The sequence below is a fragment of the Rosa chinensis genome, chromosome 2, assembly GCF_002994745.2.
Source record: "Rosa chinensis cultivar Old Blush chromosome 2, RchiOBHm-V2, whole genome shotgun sequence".
Classification (NCBI taxonomy): Eukaryota; Viridiplantae; Streptophyta; class Magnoliopsida; order Rosales; family Rosaceae; genus Rosa; species Rosa chinensis.
The window spans coordinates 60,678,198-60,701,957 of record NC_037089.1 but is presented as its reverse complement, the minus strand read 5'-3'; the positions used below and the strand labels follow the sequence as shown (position 1 = coordinate 60,701,957).

The following is a 23,760-nucleotide window of genomic DNA, read 5'->3' as shown; positions in this document are numbered from 1 at the left end:
GATAGGCATGGCACCAACGCCAAAGAGAGTGGCACTCTAGCGTTACAAGCCATGGCCCCAGCTAGGATGCGTGGGAGGCCCGTGGGTTCAAATGACACTTTGACACAATCCAATCCTTTAATCATCAAAACTCAAAATCCGTCTCATGAGAATCTTCCGGGTTAGGGTTATAGTTGGGGGACGCCTCAACGTTATAACCTATTCTTGACAATATAGAGCTCTATGAAAATTACACTAGTGTATATGAGACGTGAGATAGAATGATAGGAGCACAAAGTGTGACCTTTTTAATATGTATTTCCCCTCATTTGTATCTGTTTAGGTACTTCAAGGACGGAAAAGGAGAAAACAGGCGAAAAAAAGCATAAATGAGCGTAAATTAAGGACAAGTCATTTTAGAAACTTTCCTCTTTCATTATAGGAAATATTTCCTATTCTGTTTTAGGGAAACTTTCTTCATTTGAAATTTCCTATTTCTAATTTTCTTGTTTTAAAGAGAGAATTTAGGAGTCCATCACATTAAGAACTCTTGACTGATGAAATCAAGGAAAACTTAAAAGAAAAGAAAACTTGCATAAATCAGGAAGAATTCAAGGAGATAAAATGAAGTGTTATATTCAATATTTATTCTAATTATCTTATTTCCTATTGATTATAACACTAATTAAATTATGATTTTTTCTTGATTTTAGGAGTTCATTATGTGCACAATTGGAAGAAGATATTAGTGCAATTTAAAGGACAGGAATAAGGGATGTATCTAGTCACTATTCAAGGAATATACAATGAGTCATTAAGGGGAAAAGAGATCAGAAAAATCAAGACTTTGTCATGAGAAAATCAAGCAAATTTGGAGGAGAAATCACCTCTAGATGGTTGGCCATGATTGCATCACAAGAGAGGAGAATTTCACTATAAATAGCAGCCATTCTCTACTCCAAAATTTTCACTTCTTCATACAAAATTCAGTTCATTAGCTTAGCTCTCTTCTCTCCAAAACCCTCTCCAAATATTCAGAAAAAGTCTTTTGTCGTGAAGAGTTTTAGGACTTCTCCAAGGCTGTTCGTGTTCTTGAAGGCCAAGCCTTGTGTTCTCTTGACGTTCTCCTAGCTTCCTTGAAGATCAAAAAGTGTAATCCATGGCCCTTATTTCTGGTTTCGTACTCTTTAGTATTGAATTTCAGATTTTGATTATGAACTTTGTTATTGGAATTGGATTTTTGTTGAGAATGAGTTTATGTTAGTAATTTTCAGATTTGTTTCTTTTTGTTCTTGACTTGTTTATGATATCTTTGCAATCTGATTTTGTGCCATCTTTTATATCTTTAAGTATATGATTTTGGTTGAATAACTATGTTAATCTGCAGGTTAATAAAGCCAAATTTGTGTTCTGATTCACCTAATCGTTTTGGGGCATAAATTGAAGTGGTAAAGGCTATGTACATTAATGGTCGAAATTATATGCTACATGTTTGTGTATTTGTAACTTCTTATGGATGCATACATGTTTGGATTCAGAATTCTAATTGCACTTAATGATTCATATTTAATGTTGACGGATGCTCTTCAGTATTAACGTGATGTTTTATATGAAATATTTTAAGTTATAGACTTTTCCTAACTTAGGAGATTCAAAAGAAGAATTAAAGTGGTACTCGATCTCTTCAGACTTGTACTTCGAATTCATTTTTGATATTTAGTGTTGGCACTATTTTAGGTTGTTTAGATTGAAATAATTCATTGCATGTTGATATGGTATGGAAATTCTGATTTGAGTGTGAAGAAGTCGATCACATGTATATATTTATCTTTTTGTTTCATTTCGTAGGAACTTAGAAACCAAAAGTTGAATCCTCCCTTTTTATGGTTGTTTCTTGTGTAAATTTGTAGATAAATACTTGTTAATACTTGTTTTATTAATTACTAATTTAAATTGACCTTTTTGTTTAGGTGTACCCTACAATCCCCTGACTGAACGATCTCTGCTTATCCTATACTAACAACTACATTTTGCAGGGTTAAATTGTGAGACTATATATTTCAGCCGCTTCATAGAAACTCCATCATAATTGTTGATGTAGTTGCACATTTCGTTGCGCATAAGTTTGTTGAGTCTGATGATATCGAACCACGCTTCGTTGATGAATAAATGCCAACGTAGAGAGATCTGGCCTAAATGGAAAGATGTGATCCAGGTTAAGATGGATTCTCTAACGAAGAGGAAGGTTTTCGAGCTAGTGATGCCAACACCTCCTAACATAAAACCTGTTGACTAATGGGTCTTCGTTAGAAAGCGTAGTGAGAAAAAGATATGGTAATCTCGCCTTATGACGCAAGGCTTCTCATAAAACGCCCTGGAATCGACTACGATGAGACATATTCTCTTGTAATGGATGCCATTGCACTCCACTACCCTGTCAGTTTGGTAGTTTCCAAATAACTGAACATGCAGCTTACACATGTGGTCACTACGTATCTATATAGGGATCTACATATGGAATATATATGAAGGTTCATGGTGAACTTCATTTACCCAAGTCAAGTAGCTCTAGACCATGGAGCGCGTTTACAAAGAGGTTGAAACACTCGCTAAAATGACTACTTGATTGGGAAGGGATATGCCCACGCGTTTCCATGACAAGTTTCAGATTCCATCGCGGTTCATGTTGGACATGATCTTCATTAGAAGCCCTTAAAGAGTTAAGGGAAACCGCTGAACACTTGAAATCCGAGCTTGAGATGAACTCCTCTTACATCTTACACCTTTGTCTCCCAATGACCCTTCTACCCTTACTTCATCTCCTCCACCAAAATATCTATGGGCTTCCTAAGTCATTTTCATGTGGAGTTAAAGATTAGATCCACATTTTGTGCTTACACATTTGTTCTTTACATCTAGCTCTTCATTTCCTTTGATCTCCACCCTCGATTCATCACTCTTGGCCTATAAAAACACCCTCCCCTCATGGTGGACGTTTTTCATGTTCTCCTCTCACTTTCTCACACATCTCTTCACACATTTCTCTTAGTTTCATAGCTTTAGTTCATAGTTTCTTAGTTTTGTGTAGAGATAGGTGTATAGCTTCTTGGGTTCTTGGTTTTTCCTTACCAAAACCGAAGTATCTATACACTTTTGATCAATCACAGCTCTAGTTTCATATATTCGAGTCTTGCTTATCATACTTCTAAGGGACTTTGTGGAGTTGCATGGTGTTTTTGGTTCCTTTCTCTTATTAGAAACCAAAAATACCATGTTAGGAAACATTTCTCACCTTATTTTGCATCTTGGAGGGTAGAAAGTGTTCTTAGAGGTACGGTTTGGTTCTTTTTGGAACCAAACCCATGGGTATGCCTTCCTTTATCTACTATTTTCTCTCTTGACTTAATGCTTTACAAGTTTATGGCTTTAATTTATGGAACTATGAGTTGTGAGTAGAATAAATTTGGGGCTAGGGTTTAGCCCTATCCAAATTTGTGTACAAACTATGTAGTTAAATTATGGATCATGCCATGAATTTTTACTTTGCTAGTTTAATTGTTCATCATTTATGCTTCTTAGATTTGTCACCTAAGGTTGGTAAATGTTGATAATTTCATGGAAGTATGCTAGGCTTGACAAACTTAGTAAACTAAAGCATGTTGCAAATGTAGAAATGGTAATCTTGTGATAATCAAATAAGGTTGCTTGGGTCCTTACAATTGAGCTTATCATGTGGATGTGGCTTAGGTGTCCGATAATCAAGGGATCTTAGCTTGCATTTACATAGGTCTACTTGTGTCCGATAATCAAGGAATGGGTAGAAACTAAAAGAATTGTAGGAGAGTTATGCCCAATAATCAAGGGGTAGCTTCAATACATTCTCTAGTATAATTGTTTCTTGGTTACTCGATAATCAAGAGAACCGAGGGGGATTCCATCTTGGCATGAGCATGTTAGATTTGGTTACTTAGAATTTGCACTGTACATACCTCCAACAATATGGAGTATTTACTACATCACCAAGCATAAGTAACACCCTCTTTGAGACACCCACAAGCCATGGTGAGGCCCAACCGAGACATGCATCTTGTAGCCCTATGCCCAAGTCGCAAATCCGTCGCCGGGAAGCCACCTTCCCGGCCTTGCCAACATGCCCTCACAAATAGGCTTTCTAGACTATAAATAGTTGTTGCTTGTCCCACATCGAAAACCATGTAAAGGAGATGGCTTCCTTCACCTATAAAAGGAATGCCTCCTCCCACTTAAACACAATCCAACTCCATTACACACTTTGTAATGCACTTGGGCCGCAAGGCTCAACACACTAGTACAACATTCAAGTGGATGTAGTTTCCCGCTAAGGTGGGAGACGAACCACTATACATCTTGTGTCATTCTCTCATTCTCTCTCTCTCTAAAGCTAACTAGAGACCCCATCGGTCACCAAACGTTAACATTGGCGCCGTCTGTGGGAAGCCAACACATTGGCTTCGTAACCTACCATGAGCTAAGTCTGCTTAGCAGAACTCAAAGAAATTTCTTTATTCTTTGAGTTATTCCAACCTCACTAATTCTTGAAATCATCATAAGCTCCCAGTGAGTTTATGTTGGAATTGATGCATCTTGGCGGCAACTTTTTGCGTAGGCTGATCAAACACCAACTTCATCCCATCACGGTTGGTCAACATCCGTTTTTGGCTGGTCAACGCTGGCAAAAAAAAATTCCAATTTGCTCTGGACACCCGGAGGTTCACTTTGGGCACTGTGGCATTCTCCAGCCATCTTCTGCTACACTGTACACCGCTGGCCAAACACCGCCAAGCTTTTGTCAGCCTTTATGACGAGCTTCTGCTATGTAGCATGCTTCCACCAGCATCACTGCCAGGCCACACTCCGCTAGCTTGTACAGCCATTCACCATGCTCATGTCAGCGGCAAGAGGCTCCGCTAGATAGCACTAGGTTCACCGCTGACCAAAGGCTCCGCTGCACTCCTCCGCCAACCCCCTCCGCTGGGCCATATCTCCGCCGGGCAGCCTCCTCCTTAACTTGTCGCACCTCCATGAGCCTCCTCCAGGCTTCGATCAGTTGGGCCCGGGAACCATCACAACTCCGCTGAGCAGCCCTCAGCCGACAAGGCTCCGCTGAGCAACTCCTCCGGCAAAATTTCCATTGAGCTCCAAGGATCCGCTGACCTCAGAGCCTCCGCTTACCTCGGCGTCTCCGCCGCACTCTGAGCTTCCGCCGAGCTCCAAGCCGGCTGTCTCCGCCTCCCTCTGAGTCTCAGATGAACTAGGGCCTCCGCTCAACTCTTCCGTTAGCCAACCTCAGCGGCCCCGCCAGTGCGCCGCCGGCTAGAAAGCATAGAACCTGCAACTGTGGACACCCAACAATTCACTATGGACACCCATTTGCAAATCAGTTTGCATCAGTCCGCCAGCTACTTGCCACCAGCGGCACCGCTAGCTCCCATCAGCGGCAAAGCAAGCACCAGCTTCTGACCATCACCGCTAGCGGCCATGACTTTCACTCTAAGAACCATCAGCGACACTCCGCCAAGAACCCATGTTCTTTGATCAAACCTCTGCCGGCAGGGCTCCGCCAGCCACAACGCTGCTAGGAGAAACCGCTAGATAAGGCTCTGCCGCGCCGGACTCCTCTAAATTCCAGGACCACCCCCGGCCAACTCTCACAGTACCGCTGACCACCACCAGCGGCAAAGCTCCATCGAGTGCTCTGCCAATCGCCGGCGAACAAAGCTCGGTGCACTCTGCTGGAATCCACTCAGCCCGTCACTCCGCCAAGCATCCTCCACTAGGCATGGCACCGCCAGCTTCAAAGTTCATCAAACTCTCAAAGCTCTTGGCAACTCGCTCGGCAGCCTGCTCTCATTCTTCGTTAAACTGTGGTCTCAACGCAGGCCTAACAGGGACTTGAAAACAGTAACACAACTTTAGCGATCAAATATGCACACCGCCGGCCAAACCTGCAACTGATCTGGGCGTTAGTCTTCATCTTCTATCAACATCAACTCCCACCGCACAGTCTTCTTCTTGGCTCAATTACATGCCCAGAAGCAAGAAACTGACTTCAATGGCAACTGTAAATCAGACGTCAATCACCATCACGTCATCTCCATTCTTGGCGTTGCCTTCAGTCTCCATTTAGGAACGGCCCTCAGTTATCCGCACAGATACCCAGCTGATCAAATTGAACTTGAGGTCTTCTCATTGGATCGATAAGCTCTTGGCTATCATGCAAAACTCCACCTCAAAGATAAGTTCGTTGACTTTCATTAGTCTCATTTGTTTATAAACATAAATCATCGCGTGCTACACTGCTACACATGGCCTTCTGTAAATTGCTGTCATATAACTTTGAGTGCTTAACACACGTGTTTAGTGCATGTCCGCTAGCCACGTTATATGTTCAAGTACTTGCAGCCACATATTTGCTTAAGTACTTGCAGCCATACTTGCTAGCCACATATTTGTTTAAGTATTTGCTAGCCACATATTTGTTTAAATTACTTGCAACCATGTCCAGGCTCTATCATAGATGGACACTCACCATGCCATTTATCCATGTCTCTGCACGTGTCATTCACAAAAAGCATAATTGATCAATTGATGTTGTGCATACACTCTTAATCTCTTGTTCCATGTGCCCACCGACACAAGTACTACCTACTAAGCACAAGTGGGTCACTCACTGACATACTATATATATTCAATACCATGCCTAGCTCAGTGCAACTTCATATATAGCACGTAATCATCCATATCTATTTGCATGTCGGCAGCTACTTGGCCATGCATAATGACCAGCGTATATAATCTTGTAGAAACACACCTTTACAATATTATATCATGCATATATTACTAATACACATGCACATGTCGGTTACCACAACCACTCCCACTTGAAATTGTCCATTGAAACACAAAACATGACATTTCATATGCATTGTGCTACTATATTCGAACAATTACATTGTACCCCTTTTATATATGATCATTTCCCTTTTTATATGATCAAATTAATCACATTCCTGAAGTACAACATTTCCTCATGCTTTTCCCCGTCCAAGTGCAAACAAATAATCCATTTTTGTTACTTGGTCGGTTTATAAATATGGATAAAATGCTAATCATTTACCTTATGTTAAGGGGACGCCGTCATTTAGTACCGCATCAATTAACAAGGCTTCTACTAAGGAACTTCGCCGAAGCAATGGACCACCACGCTCAGCCAACTTTGCTAGCCTCCGAATCGGCATAAGATAAGTCACTATGTCTTATCTCTTACGCTCTCGCAATTAGAGCCGTTACATGCTTTCACTACTTTTAAGCATGCTTATAGAATATCACACTTGATATGCTTTTACATGCTTCCATAAACTTTTAAGCATGCCAACAACATTTCGTAGATTTGGCAACACTTTCTAGACCTCACATGCTAGATATGCCATGCTTCACATACCGATCTCAATGATCCTTTAGCATATCTACAAAAATGCAAAAATGATATTAGCATCCACATTACAAGTACATGCTATACACATATGCCATGCTTCTATTTTAATTGCAAAATTAAATAAGTATGGGACACTCAAACAAAATTTTATTACTTGCTCTATGTGTTTATCATTTTTTAACCAACCGCCAAGCGGTAAGGCAACGCCTCATAATAACAATGACCGCTACGCGGCATTGCAGTCAAGCTTTTCTCCTTCGAGAAAACAGCAAGGGACTAGTTAACACAGCCTACGGCAGCCATTGATCCGGCAGTTAACCCCGACGCTTGGGTACCAAAGATTGGGCTCGCTACCCAACACCCTCTGCTCCGTGCAGCTCCCCCTCAACAAACAATTTACCGACCATCCGGAGGTCCGTCGTGGCTGGGGAGTGGGGGACTCCCTGGCAGGCCTAGCAAGGGCCACCCGAAAGGGCAAAAGCGTTCGCTCCAACCAATTCTAGATGGACGACGCACTCGCACTAATTATGCTTGATATACGGCACAAAGCTATGCTTTGGTATTAACCCGCAAGAACACCCTCCTTGACTGGGGACTTCGGGGACTTGTACATACAGCCCAGCATAATTAGCAACGGTCACGCTCATGCCTCAGGGCATCACCTTCGAGCTACCCGTTAAAGCCTCAGCGGCAACCGCCACGCTTTCGCGCACGTGCCTCAGCGACACCTCCATGCTTTCGCGCTCGTGCCTCAGCGGCACCGCCACGCTTTCACGCACGTGCCTCAGCGGCACCGCCCGAGCTTCCGCTAATGCCTTCCCGACACCCCCGAGCTTCCGCTCATGCCTTCCCGGCACCCCCGAGCTTTCTGCTCATGCCTTCCCGGCACCCCCGAGCTTTCCGCTCATGCCTTCCCCGCACCCCCGAGCTTCCGCTCATGCCGTCCCGGCATCCCCGAGCTTACCGCTCATGCCTTCCTGGCACCCCCTAGCTTTCCGCTCATGCTTTCCCGGCAATCCTCGAGCTTTACACTCATGTCTACTCGACACACTACACGTTAATGGAACATTGAATTTTTCTCTCATTTGTCGTTTACCGATTGCGACAAATCAAATTCTTTTCGCGTTCCATTAATACGAGAGACAACCAAACAAACACAACCGTACTCGCGATCATCGTTCATGAGTTACAAATGCATACCTCCGCGGCGCTCATGCAACTTGCATCTCGCGAGCATAACCCCGTCAAACTCGACCTCGTTCGTCTCCTTGCGCGCGTCACGCATTTATCATATGCAATTCATTTGCTCACACGACTATATGCGCACTATTACGCTCATATATGCCAACGCATATCAATGCAACTCACATTTGTTGCCCAATGCAACGAGCATTCTACATATGCCTGTTTTTTGTCTTTGTTGTGCAGGTTTACGAGTCCCTTCTTGCTTACGGAGTTCGGGGACTTGTAGGGGCTCCGTACCGCCCGCTTACTTATGCTTGGTAACTTCATGATTATAACTCCCCAACCAAGAAGCTCCTCTTACTTGGGGACTTCGGGGACTTGTACATACCTCCAACAATATGGAGTATTTACTACATCACCAAGCATAAGTAACACCCTCTTTGAGACACCCACAAGCCATGGTGAGGCCCAACCGAGACATGCATCTTGTAGCCCTATGTTCAAGCTACGCTACGGTATCCGGAAGTCGCAAATCCGTCGCCGGGAAGCCACCTTCCCGGCCTTGCCAACATGCCCTCACAAATAGGCTTTCTAGACTATAAATAGTTGTTGCTTGTCCCACATCGAAAACCATGTAAAGGAGATGGCTTCCTTCACCTATAAAAGGAATGCCTCCTCCCACTTAAACACAATCCAACTCCATTACACACTTTGTAATGCACTTGGGCCGCAAGGCTCAACACACTAGTACAACATTCAAGTGGATGTAGTTTCCCGCTAAGGCGGGAGACGAACCATTATACATCTCGTGTCATTCTCTCATTCTCTCTCTCTCTAAAGCTAACTAGAGACCCCCTCGGTCACCAAACGTTAACATGCACAAAGGAGGTTAGGTGTGATGCCTTACAATCCCTTTTATCTCATTTGATCAAATCTCTTACACTTTGTTAGTTTATTTTGCTTTATTTGCACTTTAATTTTAATATAGTTAAAATTAATTCAAAAGCCGATTCACTACTATCCATTGTTAATATCACTTTTGGTAGTTAGGCTTCCAAAAGGCCAAAACTATTGAACTTGTAAAAATGTAGACTTTGCATGTGTTTTCTTGGTTTATTTTCGCGGTGATCTAGGTAGGGTAGAGTTACTCAATCCCTTGGGTACGATACTCTTTACTTTTTCCCTTTACTAAAACTTGACCTCCTATACTTGGGAGTAGGGAACATCTCACAAATTTGCACATATTTTCACACTCAATGATGTCTCCCAACAGTTCACAATCGTTAGAGGTATTGCAAAGGAACTCATTTTCATTCTCTACATGCGTTTTCACATGGAATCTGTTTGCTATTCATAGGGTAAGATTTACCCTAAGAGCGTAGAGAGTTTCTGTGACAGTGATCAAGGTGCCTTTTGGCAAGGGGAACTTAGGCTATTCCATTTCCTTGAATTAATATTGATGAACCAGTCATCGTAGTCACAAAGAAATATGCTCAGAATCAAAATTGAGTCATCATGAGAAGAACTCAAAATTTTATTCATAAGCCAACGGAGTTACATCATTGTCTCTTTGATCAAAGAAAATTTAATCCAAAACGCTAGCCAATGCAAAACAATGGTAGTCATCTAACTTCTTTCGGTAATTCCAAAATAAATGTGACCAGGTGAGAAGAGAGATGTCGGTGGAGCAAAGCTCGCTTAAGTACCACTAATCTCAGAACCTTCCTAGACATCACACTTACTTTGGGTGAGCCTACTTTGAAGAAAGACTAAATCATTGGCATCTACTACAAGAATATATAGCAATTGCCTATTACATCTCTTGGAAAAATAAAGACTTAAACAGAATTGGCGATCTATTAATCCTAGCCAAACAGTCTTCAATCCTTCACTCTCGATCATCTTCTTGATCTTCTTGTTCCATATAGTGAGCTTCTCTTGCTTCACAATATGCTTTGTAGGCGGTGACAATTTCTTCACGAGCTCTTCAAATGTGTGCCCAATGATCAGACACTCCACATCGAGAACATACATCTCTTTACTCAAGCTCCATTGATTGAGGCACTTTAAAAGCGTCATTTAGATGGCTCTTAGTGTTGGTGGCGCCACCAACATGGCCAGAGGCGTTGCCTCCCCCTCTCTTTCCACGTTGACCTCTTCGATTCCGTGTTCACCTATTTTGGCGATTACCTTCCCAAGTGAAGCAATTATATGGACTAGGATGTCCAGAAGTATCCCTAAGATTAGGGTTTCGCTCTTGGCGCCCTCTCTTAGGGGCGAAACTATAATTGGGTTCCGGAATATGCTCCATTTCCACGGATCTTGAATTATAGTTCTTCACAACTATGTTGTCGTGCTTTTCAACTACGTTTATGGCTCTAATAAGCTAATGAAATCTTGTGATGCGTCTAGCATTGACATCAATTCGATAGTTCTTAGCTACCATCAATGCAGAGACGGGGAAGGTAGAGAGAGTCTTCTCAATCAACATCGCATTTGTGATCTCCTTACCACTGAATTCCATTAAGGATTTAATGCGAAGTGCTTCCGAGTTGTAGTCAAGAACTAACTTGAAATCACAGAAGCGGAGGCTATGCCATCTCACTTCTAGGTCAGGAAGCAAGGAGTCACGGACGTTGCCAAACCTTTCTTCGAATGAGACCCACAGCCTTCTGGGGTCTTCTTCATTTATACATTCATACTGGAGCGAATCATCCATATGACGAGTCATTAGGATGATGGCTTTCGCCTTATTTGCCTCTAACACTGCTCTATTTGCTTCCAAAGCTAGAGCTTGCTCAACTGTTAGCACGTCCTAGCTAGGCTCGAGAATCGTATCCAGGATTCCATCGACCTTGAGATGTTGGAGGACATCACGAACCCACCTGTGATATCCAGAGCCAGTTGTTCCCAATGGAGCAAAGTCCAATTTGTTCAGGTTACTCATCCTGAAAGAGAACAAGAAATTAGGGTTAGTTTCGGAGCGAAAAGGCTACCATGAAAACATATAAAAATTTTGAGCATAGTCGCTTCCAAGAAATAAGGAATTTCTGAGCTTAGTCGCTTCCAAGAAATTCGATTCCAAGAGGTATTGGATTAGATCGAAACAATGATGTGTTTGTGGTCGATCATAACTTCTCAACAAACTCTAAGTTTGGAGGACTCTACAAGCTCCAAACTTGGAGTGAGCACGAACCCCCACAGTTTAGCTTAATTTGGTCTCTCCTATGATGAAGAAAGGGTGGTAGAAGAAGGGAGGTTGCAAGTCCCCGAGAAAAAGAAGCAAAAGAGAATAAAAAACTTCAAAAGCGGGAACTTTTAGTAAACCATACCTCTTAGGATTGCAGAGCGTATTCGATCCTCATTGTGGGATTGCAGACGAGCTTCAGTCCTAGGTGAATCAAACTTGTTGAAATTCGGAGCAGATTCGCTTCTGAACAGCTCCCACTCTAATTGGTGTACAGGTCTCAAAACTGCTCCCATAGGGATGAAATTTGGAGGTCAGATAGAATAGACAGAGGCGAACAACTTTGATGAAGGAATAATTTTCATCTGAAGTTCCGAACTAAACGTTTCGGGGCTTGCAAACTTACTGATATGCACAGGAACGAGAGGAGAAACTAGGAAGAGAAGGATGCTGCAGGGCAGCAGATGTGCGTCAAGGCTGCAGGAGAGAAGCGGCGGTGAGTCTTAATGGTGGTGAGGCGGCTAGCGTGGGCTAGGTGCTTGCGGCAGCGTCGAAGATTTTCAGGTTTTTGGTTTTTGATTTTTGGTTTTTGTGGTTAGGGCTCGTGCTGATAGCATGTCTTAGGGAAACGATATTTGAGAGAGAATTGCTGTATGTTCTCATTGATAATAGGGGCCTCTTTATATAGAGGATTACAATGCATAGAATCTGAATCATATAAGGAAAGGTAATCATACATTGAATAGGAATATCTAGATCATTCTAATTAAACCATATTACCACTAGGTCAAGTAACCTAGAGTTTGGGCCAGACACACAAATAATGATTTACTTGAACAATACCTTCAATATATATTTGTAGATGTTAAAAAACTATGTTTGAATGCAATAGGTAGCACAGACTGGAGAGAAGTAAGGTGCAATTGATCGCTTTGAAACAGAGTACAAAAGCACTAAAAAAGGTCGGGACTTGGGAGCAAAAGCAAAGTGGGTAAGTAACTTGTTAACGATGCATACGTATGGACAAAAGTTCTATAATGTATATATGTTGACCATGATCATTGGTGAAATTAATATAAATTCCCTAAATATGATTAAATTGATTAGGTTGTAATTGAGAAATTACATATCATATCTAACTGTATATATTTTTTATTGTAGGATGAAATGATTAAGATGCGAACTGAGACAACTCAACCTGATGGAACTCGGACAATGACAGATGATGAAATTTGTGCAAAAGTCCTCGGAGTCAAATCAGGCTACATCAAGGGTTGTGGTTTTGGCCTTAAACTTCCACCATCAAGGGTCTCTCATTCGTCGATAAATGAAATGTCTGAAAAGAACAAAGAGTTGCAAGAACAGCTTCAAGAGACCCAACACCTTGTAGGGACTCAACAACAAAAGATTGATGCACAAAATGAGATGATCCAAAGATTGGAGGAGCAAGCCAAAAAGTTTGAGGAGTTCATGGCTAACTTTTCCAGGTAACATCCATTAAGTTAGTATCTTTATTAGAGAACTTAAACATGGAGCAATAATTTTTTAGATCATCTTGATTTTGTTATTAGTTTTAGACTATTTTCGTTACTCCTTATGTTATGAAACACTTTGATTGTTACTTTGGTTTTATTATTATGAGACTTATTATTGGTTTGACTATTTCAATTAGTTTTAAATATTTTCATGTAATATGATAGAGAACAATCGGTGACAAAACCATATGTATTGTCAACATTTTCCTCGTAATAAGCAATCAATTGTAACGAAAAATAATTTTCTCGCTATAGGCTATAGAATGTATAACGATGAAAATAATACACAACTTATGACGACAAAAATAAATTTCCTCGTTAAAAATTATAATATGTACGACGATGAAAGTAAATTTCATCACTATAGGTTATACAACTTACAATGACAAAAAGTAAAGGATTAATTTCAGTTTAGTACTCTGTGGTTTGGGGGTAACATCATGTCAGTCCCTGCTCTTTCAATTTGATCAGCAACACCCCTGTGCTTTCAATTTCAATCAGCCGTGCCCAAATTTTATTGTTCCGTCCAAATTTTACTTTGTCAATCCAGTCAAAGTTAACGTTCAAATTGGACGGAACAGTCAAAATTTGGGCACTGCTGATTGAAATTAAAAGCACATGGGTGTTGCTGATCAAATTGAAAGAGCAGGGACTGACATGATGTTACCCCCAAACCACAGGGTTCTAAACTGAAATTTATCCAAAAGTAAATTTTCTCTTTATAGAATATAGTTTCTACCACGATGAAAGTAAATTTTCTCATTATAGACTATACAACCTACAACGACAAAAGTAAAATTCCTCGCTATAGACTATACAACTTACAACGTCAAAAGTAAATTTCCTCGCTATAAACTACAACCTCCAACGACAAAAGTAAAATTCCTCGCTATAGATTATACAACCTACAACGACAAAAAATAAATTTCCTCTCTACAGACTATACAACCTACAACGACAAAAGTAAATTTCCTCGCTATAAACCTTATAATCTATATCAACAAATGTAAAGTTCCTCATCATTGAGTACCTTTGGCGAGGAATACACCATATAATCTACATCGACAAATGTAAATTTCCTCGTCATTGAGTACCTTTGGTGAGGAATAGTTTTCTCTCATACAAGATACATATAAGGAAGAAAATAAATTTCCTGGTTAAAGATTGCTTATAATGAGGAAAGACTTCCTTGCCAAAATATACCTACAACGACAAAAACGTTTTTTCAATTTTTTCAATATTTATAATTTCTAAATTATTTACATATCATTAGCGAGGAAATAATACTTTAGCGATTAAATTTATTTTATCGGGAAATATATTTAACGACTATTTTTTTGTCTTCAAAAATCTTTAGTGAGAAAAAAGTATGAGTTTAGGCGAAGAAAAAAATTGTAGCTAAAGAATAATGGCGACAAAAAAAGATATTCATCGCGAAAAGGGATTGGCGAGGAAATAGTATTTTTCTCGTGGAAACTTTTCTTGACCAGCCTACCGCAAGGAACTGGTGACCAAAATATTTTCCTCGCGAAAACACTACGGAGAAAAAATCTCAATTTTCAGCTACAAATTTGTTCCTAGCAAATTAGCATTTCTGTTGTAGTGACAACATAATTCATTTTTTTTGCTTTGTCTCAAATGTCGTATGCTTCATAAAATGAAACACCATATTGAGTAATTTCACAATATCCGATATATGGATTGCATGTGGAAAGAGATCAACATACATACAATACCCATGTGATGAAGTACCAAAATCATTTTCAAAATTCATGTATTTGGGGGCAGTATTGTATGATACTAAATGGAAACAGTTCAACCAGCTAGATCGAACCACATTGTAGTAGCTTTTACGTTCTTTTTGTTGTACTTTTTTTTTTATGACATTCTTTTTGTTGTAATTGTTCATTTTCATTTATGGGGTTTTGGTATTATGTCATACTCCTATTTAATGTAGACGTAACAGCAACCAACCAACACACAGTTGAGAATAATGAAAGAACTTGAAATGCTTGTGAAGACTATAAAGCCTCTCGGCTGCATTTATAAGAGCCAAAACGGTCCCCCACTTGCTGAGGAAGGTATGCAGAAAAAATGGTGGAACGAGAGTGTGTTAAGAAGCTTAATTGTAAAAATAAAAATCGTAGTATTACCAAGTGTCTCAATCAACATTTTTTGACCATGAATTAATCAATATCTTGTGGAGGATTTGTTCTACAATTGCCCAATTATTTACGTCCAAATTAAGATGGTGGACTATTGTGTGGGAATTTTCTTTCAATGGACTTCCTTAAAAATAATAGGCTTCACTCATTTTCTTTGAAATAGTCTACAGATTAAGTTATTTGAATACATTACTGATATTATTTTTTCGATTATATACATGATATAGTTTTTCGATTAGGTATATGATATGGTTGATTAAAACGATAGTTAGTAATAAACAGGACGTTTATAGTATACGAAAAATACATACTTGTATTATTCAGATATTTTATCAATTAGTTCGTTGAATTACTTAATTTTATAAAAAATAAAAATAAAAATAAAAACATGTTTTATTCACGTATAATATGAAAAATTATTAACTATGATTAAAATATCATACTTCGTTTTAATGTAGATGTAACAGCAACAAACCAAGACTCATCTATATTATATTTAAGAGAACCCATTTTGACTAGTTGATTAAAACATCATACTCATTTTTAATGTAGACGTAAGAGCAACCTAGTGAACCAACCAATACTTATCTATATCTCTCTATTTATATTTAAGAGAACCCACCTTGATTGTGAAAAGATAGTAAAAGTCTTAGATCTTATGTTAATTTTTAATAATTGAGTGGCAATATGGTAAATAGTAAAATAAAATATTAAATAAAAAAGAAAATAAATAATTTTTTGAACAATGAAGTTAGTTCATGAGACTTAAAGAAAAATCAAGTCGAAATTTGGGAGCATTATTGAATGATACTAAATGGAAGCAGTTCAACCAGCTAAATCGAATCACATTGTAGTAGTTTTGATAACCAAGCCTCTCACTGGATTCCAACCATAAAAATAAAAAATAAAAAATAAAATCACATTCACATTATCAATATACAACACATTTATAATTACACATAGATAAAAACACTATAGTTTAGCAACATACTACAATACTAGTTAATTATTCATCCATATTAAATATTACAATATTATTATAATGTATAATTTTATAGAGGTTACATTGTAAATAGGTTTATTATAGATTAGTTTAGTCTATGTAAAAGTTCCATTCAAAAATATCATTTTATAAATGCAATTAATGTGATTTCTTTAATTTAACTAAAATTTCCACCGAAATCGAAACTTTCTCTGAAATTTCCTTAAATTTGAAGTACCGAAACCGAAATTTGAATCCTTGATTTTGGGTGAGAAGTAATTCTCTAAAAGTCTAAATGCAAATCTGTGTGAAAGATTTGGTACTATGTAGTCTGTGACTATGTTTGTAACTCTATAGTTGAATAATAGAAAGAAGATAAAGCCATAAAGGTTCAATTATTCAAATGAGGCCAAATGACATTGCAGAAGGAAGTCAAGGAACCATATATGCATGACATTGCAGATAAAGCCATATTTGAGTCATATGTCTTGGTCTGATTATTGCATTTTCGTAGACCAGCGAGCGGATTTTCAACCGCCTAGAGTCTCTTTTTGGATGTAAATGAAGTTGACATTCATATGTATTTATATGTAGTTCTAAATTTCTAATAAATTGACTTTTTTCAAAAATGACATTTTGTTACCCTGTATCCCCGATATTTCCGATATCACCATTTTTCAAAGTATCGATACATATGAAAATACCGATATTTAAAACCTTGGCCAGGATTGGGATGTCTAGGGTCTGGTCTATGCTCTGTACAGTGTAGCCTTGTTTCCATTGACTAATAGACCTATTTTCCATTTGAATGTATTACTTATTACGAACAAGACAAACATATGGGTCGAAAATGTATATTTGATTAATAAGGTTGAAAATGTCCCCAGGTTATATATATCGTATTTCCGATGTCTGGGTCGGCATCACAATGACTTGGAAGTCTTTGCTTCACGGCAGGTTCCATGATTTAGGTCTTATAAAATCCCCCCTAATGGAACTTCCAAAACCTTGGAATTGGACAATGGTGTCGATTTTTTATGGTGAATGTCAGTATCAATGGTTTGGTAGTCCTCATCTTCTAATCATTTTCTCGACTATGAATTGCATTGGTTCTGTATATATAGGACTCTTTTGAATATTTGCAAAGATATTGTCACGCCCCGAATTTTGAATAACACAATCAAAATCCGAAACATGAATTAAACAAACTTAAACACTTATACATTCTGAAAATTTTTCAGAACAATCATGCCTCACACCACTCAAAATACAAATCTCGAAAACTTCGAGTTAATTATTACAACTCACTCTTACAACGTAAATTTTGTAAGCTCTAAATGAGCATAACAAACCTCACAAAATGTTGTAACCCAAGTGCCACCACTCTAAGCAGCCCGATCACCGCCTTGGTTCTCCTGACCTGTAGGATTACCCGCTACACCGTTTGAATAGTGTACCGGGATTGCAACAATACAAACCCGGTGAGCTTGACAGCCCGTATGAGTAAACGAAAGGATTGCACGATTTAAAATGACAAAAGCAACTCAGGCATAAAATCAACTCAAGCATTTTCCTTCCTTTGCAAAATCATTGAAGTGCACAGTGTCACTTCAAACATCAGTCAACTCACATCTCACAATGACCACGACACCACAACTACACGTTCTCTCTCTAATACACAAATGTATACTCATGGGCATGCGATTTTTATTTTAATCCCCCATGCAGTATATTATACTCTAAGGCATGCGATAACTCACGTTATCCCCCTAGCAGTATAGTGTACTCAATGGGCATACGATAACTCGAGGTTATCCCCCATGCAGTACACAAGGCAGACAGACTAGAGCTCTAACTGAATCGTAACGTGTCACCTTGGCCAAGGTTCACCTTTACGATAATATTTGCCTCAATTCACTCGACTCCTCAACTGAATCGTAATGTGTCACCTTAGCCAAGGTTCACCTTTACGATAACAGTTTTTCTCATCTCAACGACTCAACTATCACACTTTACTCAATTACTCTTTCTCATACTCAACTCAACTTATAAGATAATTTATATCTTCAAAAGAGTAATGCTCGAATAATAACTCATTTAACCATATCAATACTTCCTCCAATATCACACCATCCAATATTTATTCCACATAAATAATTATATATGAAGTCATTCCCTCAGGAATGATTACTAACACCACCTTAGTTCACATGCATTAAAACAAAAATTCATTTTATAAATAAATTCATTTTACTTACCTATGGACCGTAGTCGAACAAGTCCATATAATTTAAAACAAATATTTATTTTCATAAAACAATTTCCACAATTTCATAATTAAATAAAATCACTGAATTTCGGTTCGTAATTGAACCATGTGCGATTTACTCACCTCGATAATCCCGCTGCGTCTTCAAATTAATACAATCACACCAAACTCGCTCGCCCAAGTAAAAACCGTCAATCACCTAATCAAACACGATCTTAACTTAGGAATCATTCATAAACCACACATACATGGAAATCCAACGGTCGGATCCTAAAATAAAAACGATCCAACGGTCGGATCGAAATTATATGATGATCCAACGGTCGGATCCTCACGGATCGCCATTAGGATCATCCTCCAAAATCATTACGAAGATCCAACGGTCAGATCTTCCTGAATCGCCTTTAATAACATCTCCACAGATTTATATGAAAATCCGACGGTCAGATTCTCACGAATCGCCTTCCAAAACACAATTTCACAATTATACGAAGATCCAACGGTCGGATCTTCGCCCGTGACCACACAAAGTCATCGGTACAGTCATACGAGCAACATCTTTAAATTTCAAGTCCATTCAACGGTCTGATCTTCACAGATCATAAATCGAACGATCGAAATCGATCGAAATCGTAAAATTCACAACTAAATCATACGATATCGAAAAATTGCGCATAATATATCGAAATGATCGTATCGAAGTATAGAATCAAAAAAATGTACAGAAACTGTCCTTGTGACCCCCGTAAGTGGCCGGAAATGGCCGCCGGAGTTAGTGGCAGCGCCGCCGCCGACCACCACCAATGGTGTCGGGGCCAGGCTGCTCTGCTCCGTTTCATCAAGCTCAATGACTTTCCTAACTAGCATGTAAGCTGAAAATGACCGGAAGGGATAGAAAATACCTCAAACAGTCGGGTTGGCCGGAAAAACCCAGAAACCGGCGAGCTCCGAGTTCGACGTAAAAACTGCAACCTCAGGCCTCGATCCCTTCTATAAAGTTGTTAAGAACATCATGGTGAACACACTGGTTCAAGAATCAATCAAAACCAAGCTCTACAACTCGAGATATACCTGATCGAAGTTTTCGGTGCAACCGGGTTCGAGTTCCAGCCGCGTCCAGAGGCAGCGCCGCCGTGAAAGGGAGGTTCTGGGAGCTTCAGAAGGTCAAGGCGAACCTGTGGGTGAAGTTTGGGAAGGTTTCGTGGCCGGTAGCTCGAGTTATCAAGCTTGGAGCAAAAACGGGTTTTTCGGCCTCCGCCGCCGTCTCCGGTGGTTCTGCAGCGCAAGGCCGCCTCCTGCAGCTGCGCACGATCGTCTTGAAGGTGTGGGAGGTGATGTGGTGCTGCCTGGTGGCCGGTGGAGCAAGAGAGAAAGGTGAGAGCCGATGCTCTGTTTTTCGGACGAGAAAAGAGGGAGTGAGAGAGAGATGCAGAGCATGATAATCATGCTTGAAACAGGAACAAACAAGCCCGAGTTTTAGTCCTTAAAATCAGAAAGTGGTGTTTGCCACTTTTTCCTTTTAACTACAGTAGTTCCATTATGATTGGAAAGGAACGGTTATTACAGATATCTTTTTAGTCTATATACCATCATAAGAACGCAAGAAGCATGGGACACAGTACTGCATCGTTCTTGCTTCTTTCACTTTTACTACTGTCAGGAACCTCATACCTTGACACAGTCACACTTGGTTTCTGCAGTGCAGATGCTAATGTGGGTTGTATGGATATCGAGAGGAAAGCCCTTCTGAAGCTCAGAGAGGGACTCACTGATCCTTCAGACCGGCTTTCATCTTGGGTTGGAGTAGATTGCTGCAAATGGAGAGGTATAGGCTGCAACAAGACAACTGGACGCGTGGACAGCCTTAATCTTCGCAACCCGTATGTAGATGTTTCGGAGAGTGATGATGGAACACTCCCTGCTTTAGGAGGTGAGATCAATCCTTCATTGCTTGTTTTGAAAGATTTGGTTTACTTGGATTTGAGCATGAATAACTTTGGAGGTCTAGAACTTCCAAGTTTCATTGGATCACTAGAAAAAATAACATATCTCAATCTATCTGGTGCATCATTTGGTGGAGTAATTCCCGCCAATCTTGGAAACCTTTCAAAATTGCTTCATCTTATCTCAGTAATAATGCTGTTGAGAGTGATCTCAGATGGCTTTCCAGTCTTTCTTCCTTACAGTTTCTTAACTTGGGAGGAGCAAACCTTACCAAGGCTGCACCATATTGGCTTCCCACTGTTAATATGCTCCCTTCACTTCTTGAATTGCATTTGCCTGGCTGTGGACTTTCCATCCTTCCACCTTCTCTTCATCATATCAATTTCACATCACTTTTGGTTCTTGACCTCTCTGCCAATGGTTTCAACTCCACACTTTCTCCCTGGTTGTTCAATCTGACTGAACTAGTCAACCTTGACCTAAGTCGGAACAATCTCAATGGAGAACTTCCAGAAACACTCGGGAGTTTGACTCATCTGAAGAACCTTGATTTGTCAGAGAATTCAGACATCAGAGGTCAGTTGCCAAGAAACTTGGGAATTCTATGCGATTTGCAATCTCTTAAACTTTCAATCAACAAAGTTACTGGTGAGATAACTGAGTTCATTGATAGTTTGTCTATATGCACAAACAGCAGCTTAGAGAGGTTGGATTTAGGTTATAACAGTCTGACAGGAAATTTGCCTAATTCATTGGGACTTCTTAAGAAGTTAAGATACCTCACGTTGTGGTCCAACTCATTTCAGGGTTCTATCCCAGAATCTATTGGAAACTTGACATCTTTGGAGGAATTTTACCTTGCAAGAAATAAACTGGGTGGAGTCATCCCAGAAAGTTTTGGGCAGCTCTCATCACTCGTTGCAGTAGATCTATCTGAAAACACATGGGAAGGTGTTGTAACAGAAGCTCATTTTCTGAAACTTCGAAGCTTAAAAGACGTGTCAATCCAGAAAGCCTCCCCAAACATTTCCCTAATTTTCAACATTAGTTCTAATTGGATACCTCCTTTCAAATTGAGATTCTTGAACCTTAGATCATGTCAACTGGGTCCCAAATTTCCTGCATGGCTTCGAAATCAGACTGAGCTTGTCACGGTGGTCCTCAATAATGCTAAGATTGCAGATACCATACCAGATTGGTTTTGGCAGTTAGATTTGTTATTGGATGAACTAGATGTTGCTTACAATTATCAACTAGGCGGCAAGGTGCCTAACTCGCTAAGGTTCAGCTACCCTGCTACTGTTGATTTGAGTTCAAACCTGTTTGAGGGCCCCCTCCCACTTTGGTCAAGAAACCTTACATCGCTGGACCTCAGGGATAATTTCTTTTCAGGGCCAATTCCTTCGAACATTGGTGATGTGATGCCCTCCTTGTCAGATTTAGACATCTCTAGGAATGGTTTGAGTGGAAGCATTCCCCTGTCTTTAGGTAATCTAAGCCTACTGACAACCATGGTTCTCTCAAATAATTACTTGTCTGGTGAAATTCCTCATTTCTGGAACAATTTACCATTCTTGTATATTGTAGATATGTCAAACAACAGCCTCTCTGGTACAATTCCAATATCCATGGATTCTCTTGATTCACTCTTGTACTTGATTCTCTCTAGTAACAACTTGTCAGGCAAACTTCCTTCATTGAGAAACTGTACTGGCATGAAGAGTCTTGATCTTGGGGAAAATAAGTTCTTTGGAAACATTCCAGCGTGGATAGGAGAAAGCATGCTCTCTTTGTTGATTTTACGCTTGAGTTCCAACTCATTCACCGGAAGCATTCCTTCACAGTTGTGTGGCCTTTCCAATCTTCACATATTGGACCTCTCACACAATAACCTGTCTGGTCATATTCCCCGCTGTGTTGGTAACTTGAGTGGCTTGAAAACATCTGTATTCTCAGATAAAGATACCTCATACCTTTACCAGGGAAAGTTGAAGGTGGTGGCAAAAGGAAGAGTGCAAGACTTCGATCCCACTCTCTATCTTGTTAATAGCCTAGATCTCTCAAACAATAACTTATCAGGTGAGATGCCGAGGGAGCTCACGAGCCTGATAAAGTTGTGGACCTTGAATTTATCCATGAATCATCTGACAGGAGTAATGCCATCAAGGATTGGGAGCATGGAGTCGCTAGAAACTCTTGATTTGTCAGTAAACCAGCTTTCAGGTTCCATTCCACAGAGTATGGTTTCATTGACATTCTTGAATCATCTAAACCTCTCATACAACAACTTGTCTGGGACAATCCCAACAGGCAACCAGTTTAACAGCCTGGTTGATCCATCAATATATGAAGGCAATGCCGCTCTTTGTGGTTATCCGTTGCGTGATTGCCAAGTCAATGGCGGAATTCCTCAGGGTCCAAGTCATGAAGGTGGAGAAGACACTGGCTTTAAAATGTGGGGTTTCATCATCAGCATGGTGATCGGTTTCGTTATGGGGTTCTGGGGAGTTTGTGGGAGTTTGATCATCAGCAAGTCTTGGAGGAAGACATATTTCCACTTCACTGACAGAATGATTGTTGCTTGTATACGGAAATATCGGGGGCACAGGAAATTTAAGTAGTTTTACTTCAAACTTTTTTTTTTGTGTGTTTGGTCATTTAGGAGTAAGCTTGTTGTTTTCTGTTCCTAATAAGAGTTTGTAAGCTTTTCTGTTCTAAACTAAACTACAATTTCTTGCATCTTCTCTTATTTTTACCTTGCACGCCATGGTCATTATTCTTAGGCCTGTACATTTGTACATACATCTATACCAAGTAGAACACACACAAATTATTATTTTCTTCTTTCTGAAATTGAAGCCAAATCGTTGCCAAATATTATTAATCAAGGGATCATTTTGTAGTGATCGATTATCATGTGTCCCGTCATTCAATGGGGTAAACACAGGGTAAAAAAATAAGCATGCTGTTTCCATAAACATCCAAAAAAAATAAAGCATAAACAAATCATATTATTTCGGATGTTTGGATCGAACAATTT

At 39.8% G+C, this 23,760-nt stretch overlaps 1 protein-coding gene across 1 annotated transcript; it reads left to right on the top strand.

Annotated features, from left to right (window-relative positions):
- The first annotated feature begins 20,155 nt into the window (after positions 1-20,155).
- On the top strand, positions 20,156-23,455 carry LOC112184675 (receptor-like protein EIX1). The gene is given in 2 exon segments (XM_040514042.1): positions 20,156-20,889; positions 20,892-23,455. Coding segments are annotated over 2 exon segments (2,955 nt in total). The 5' UTR covers positions 20,156-20,384; the 3' UTR covers positions 23,342-23,455.
- The last annotated feature ends 305 nt before the right edge of the window (positions 23,456-23,760 follow it).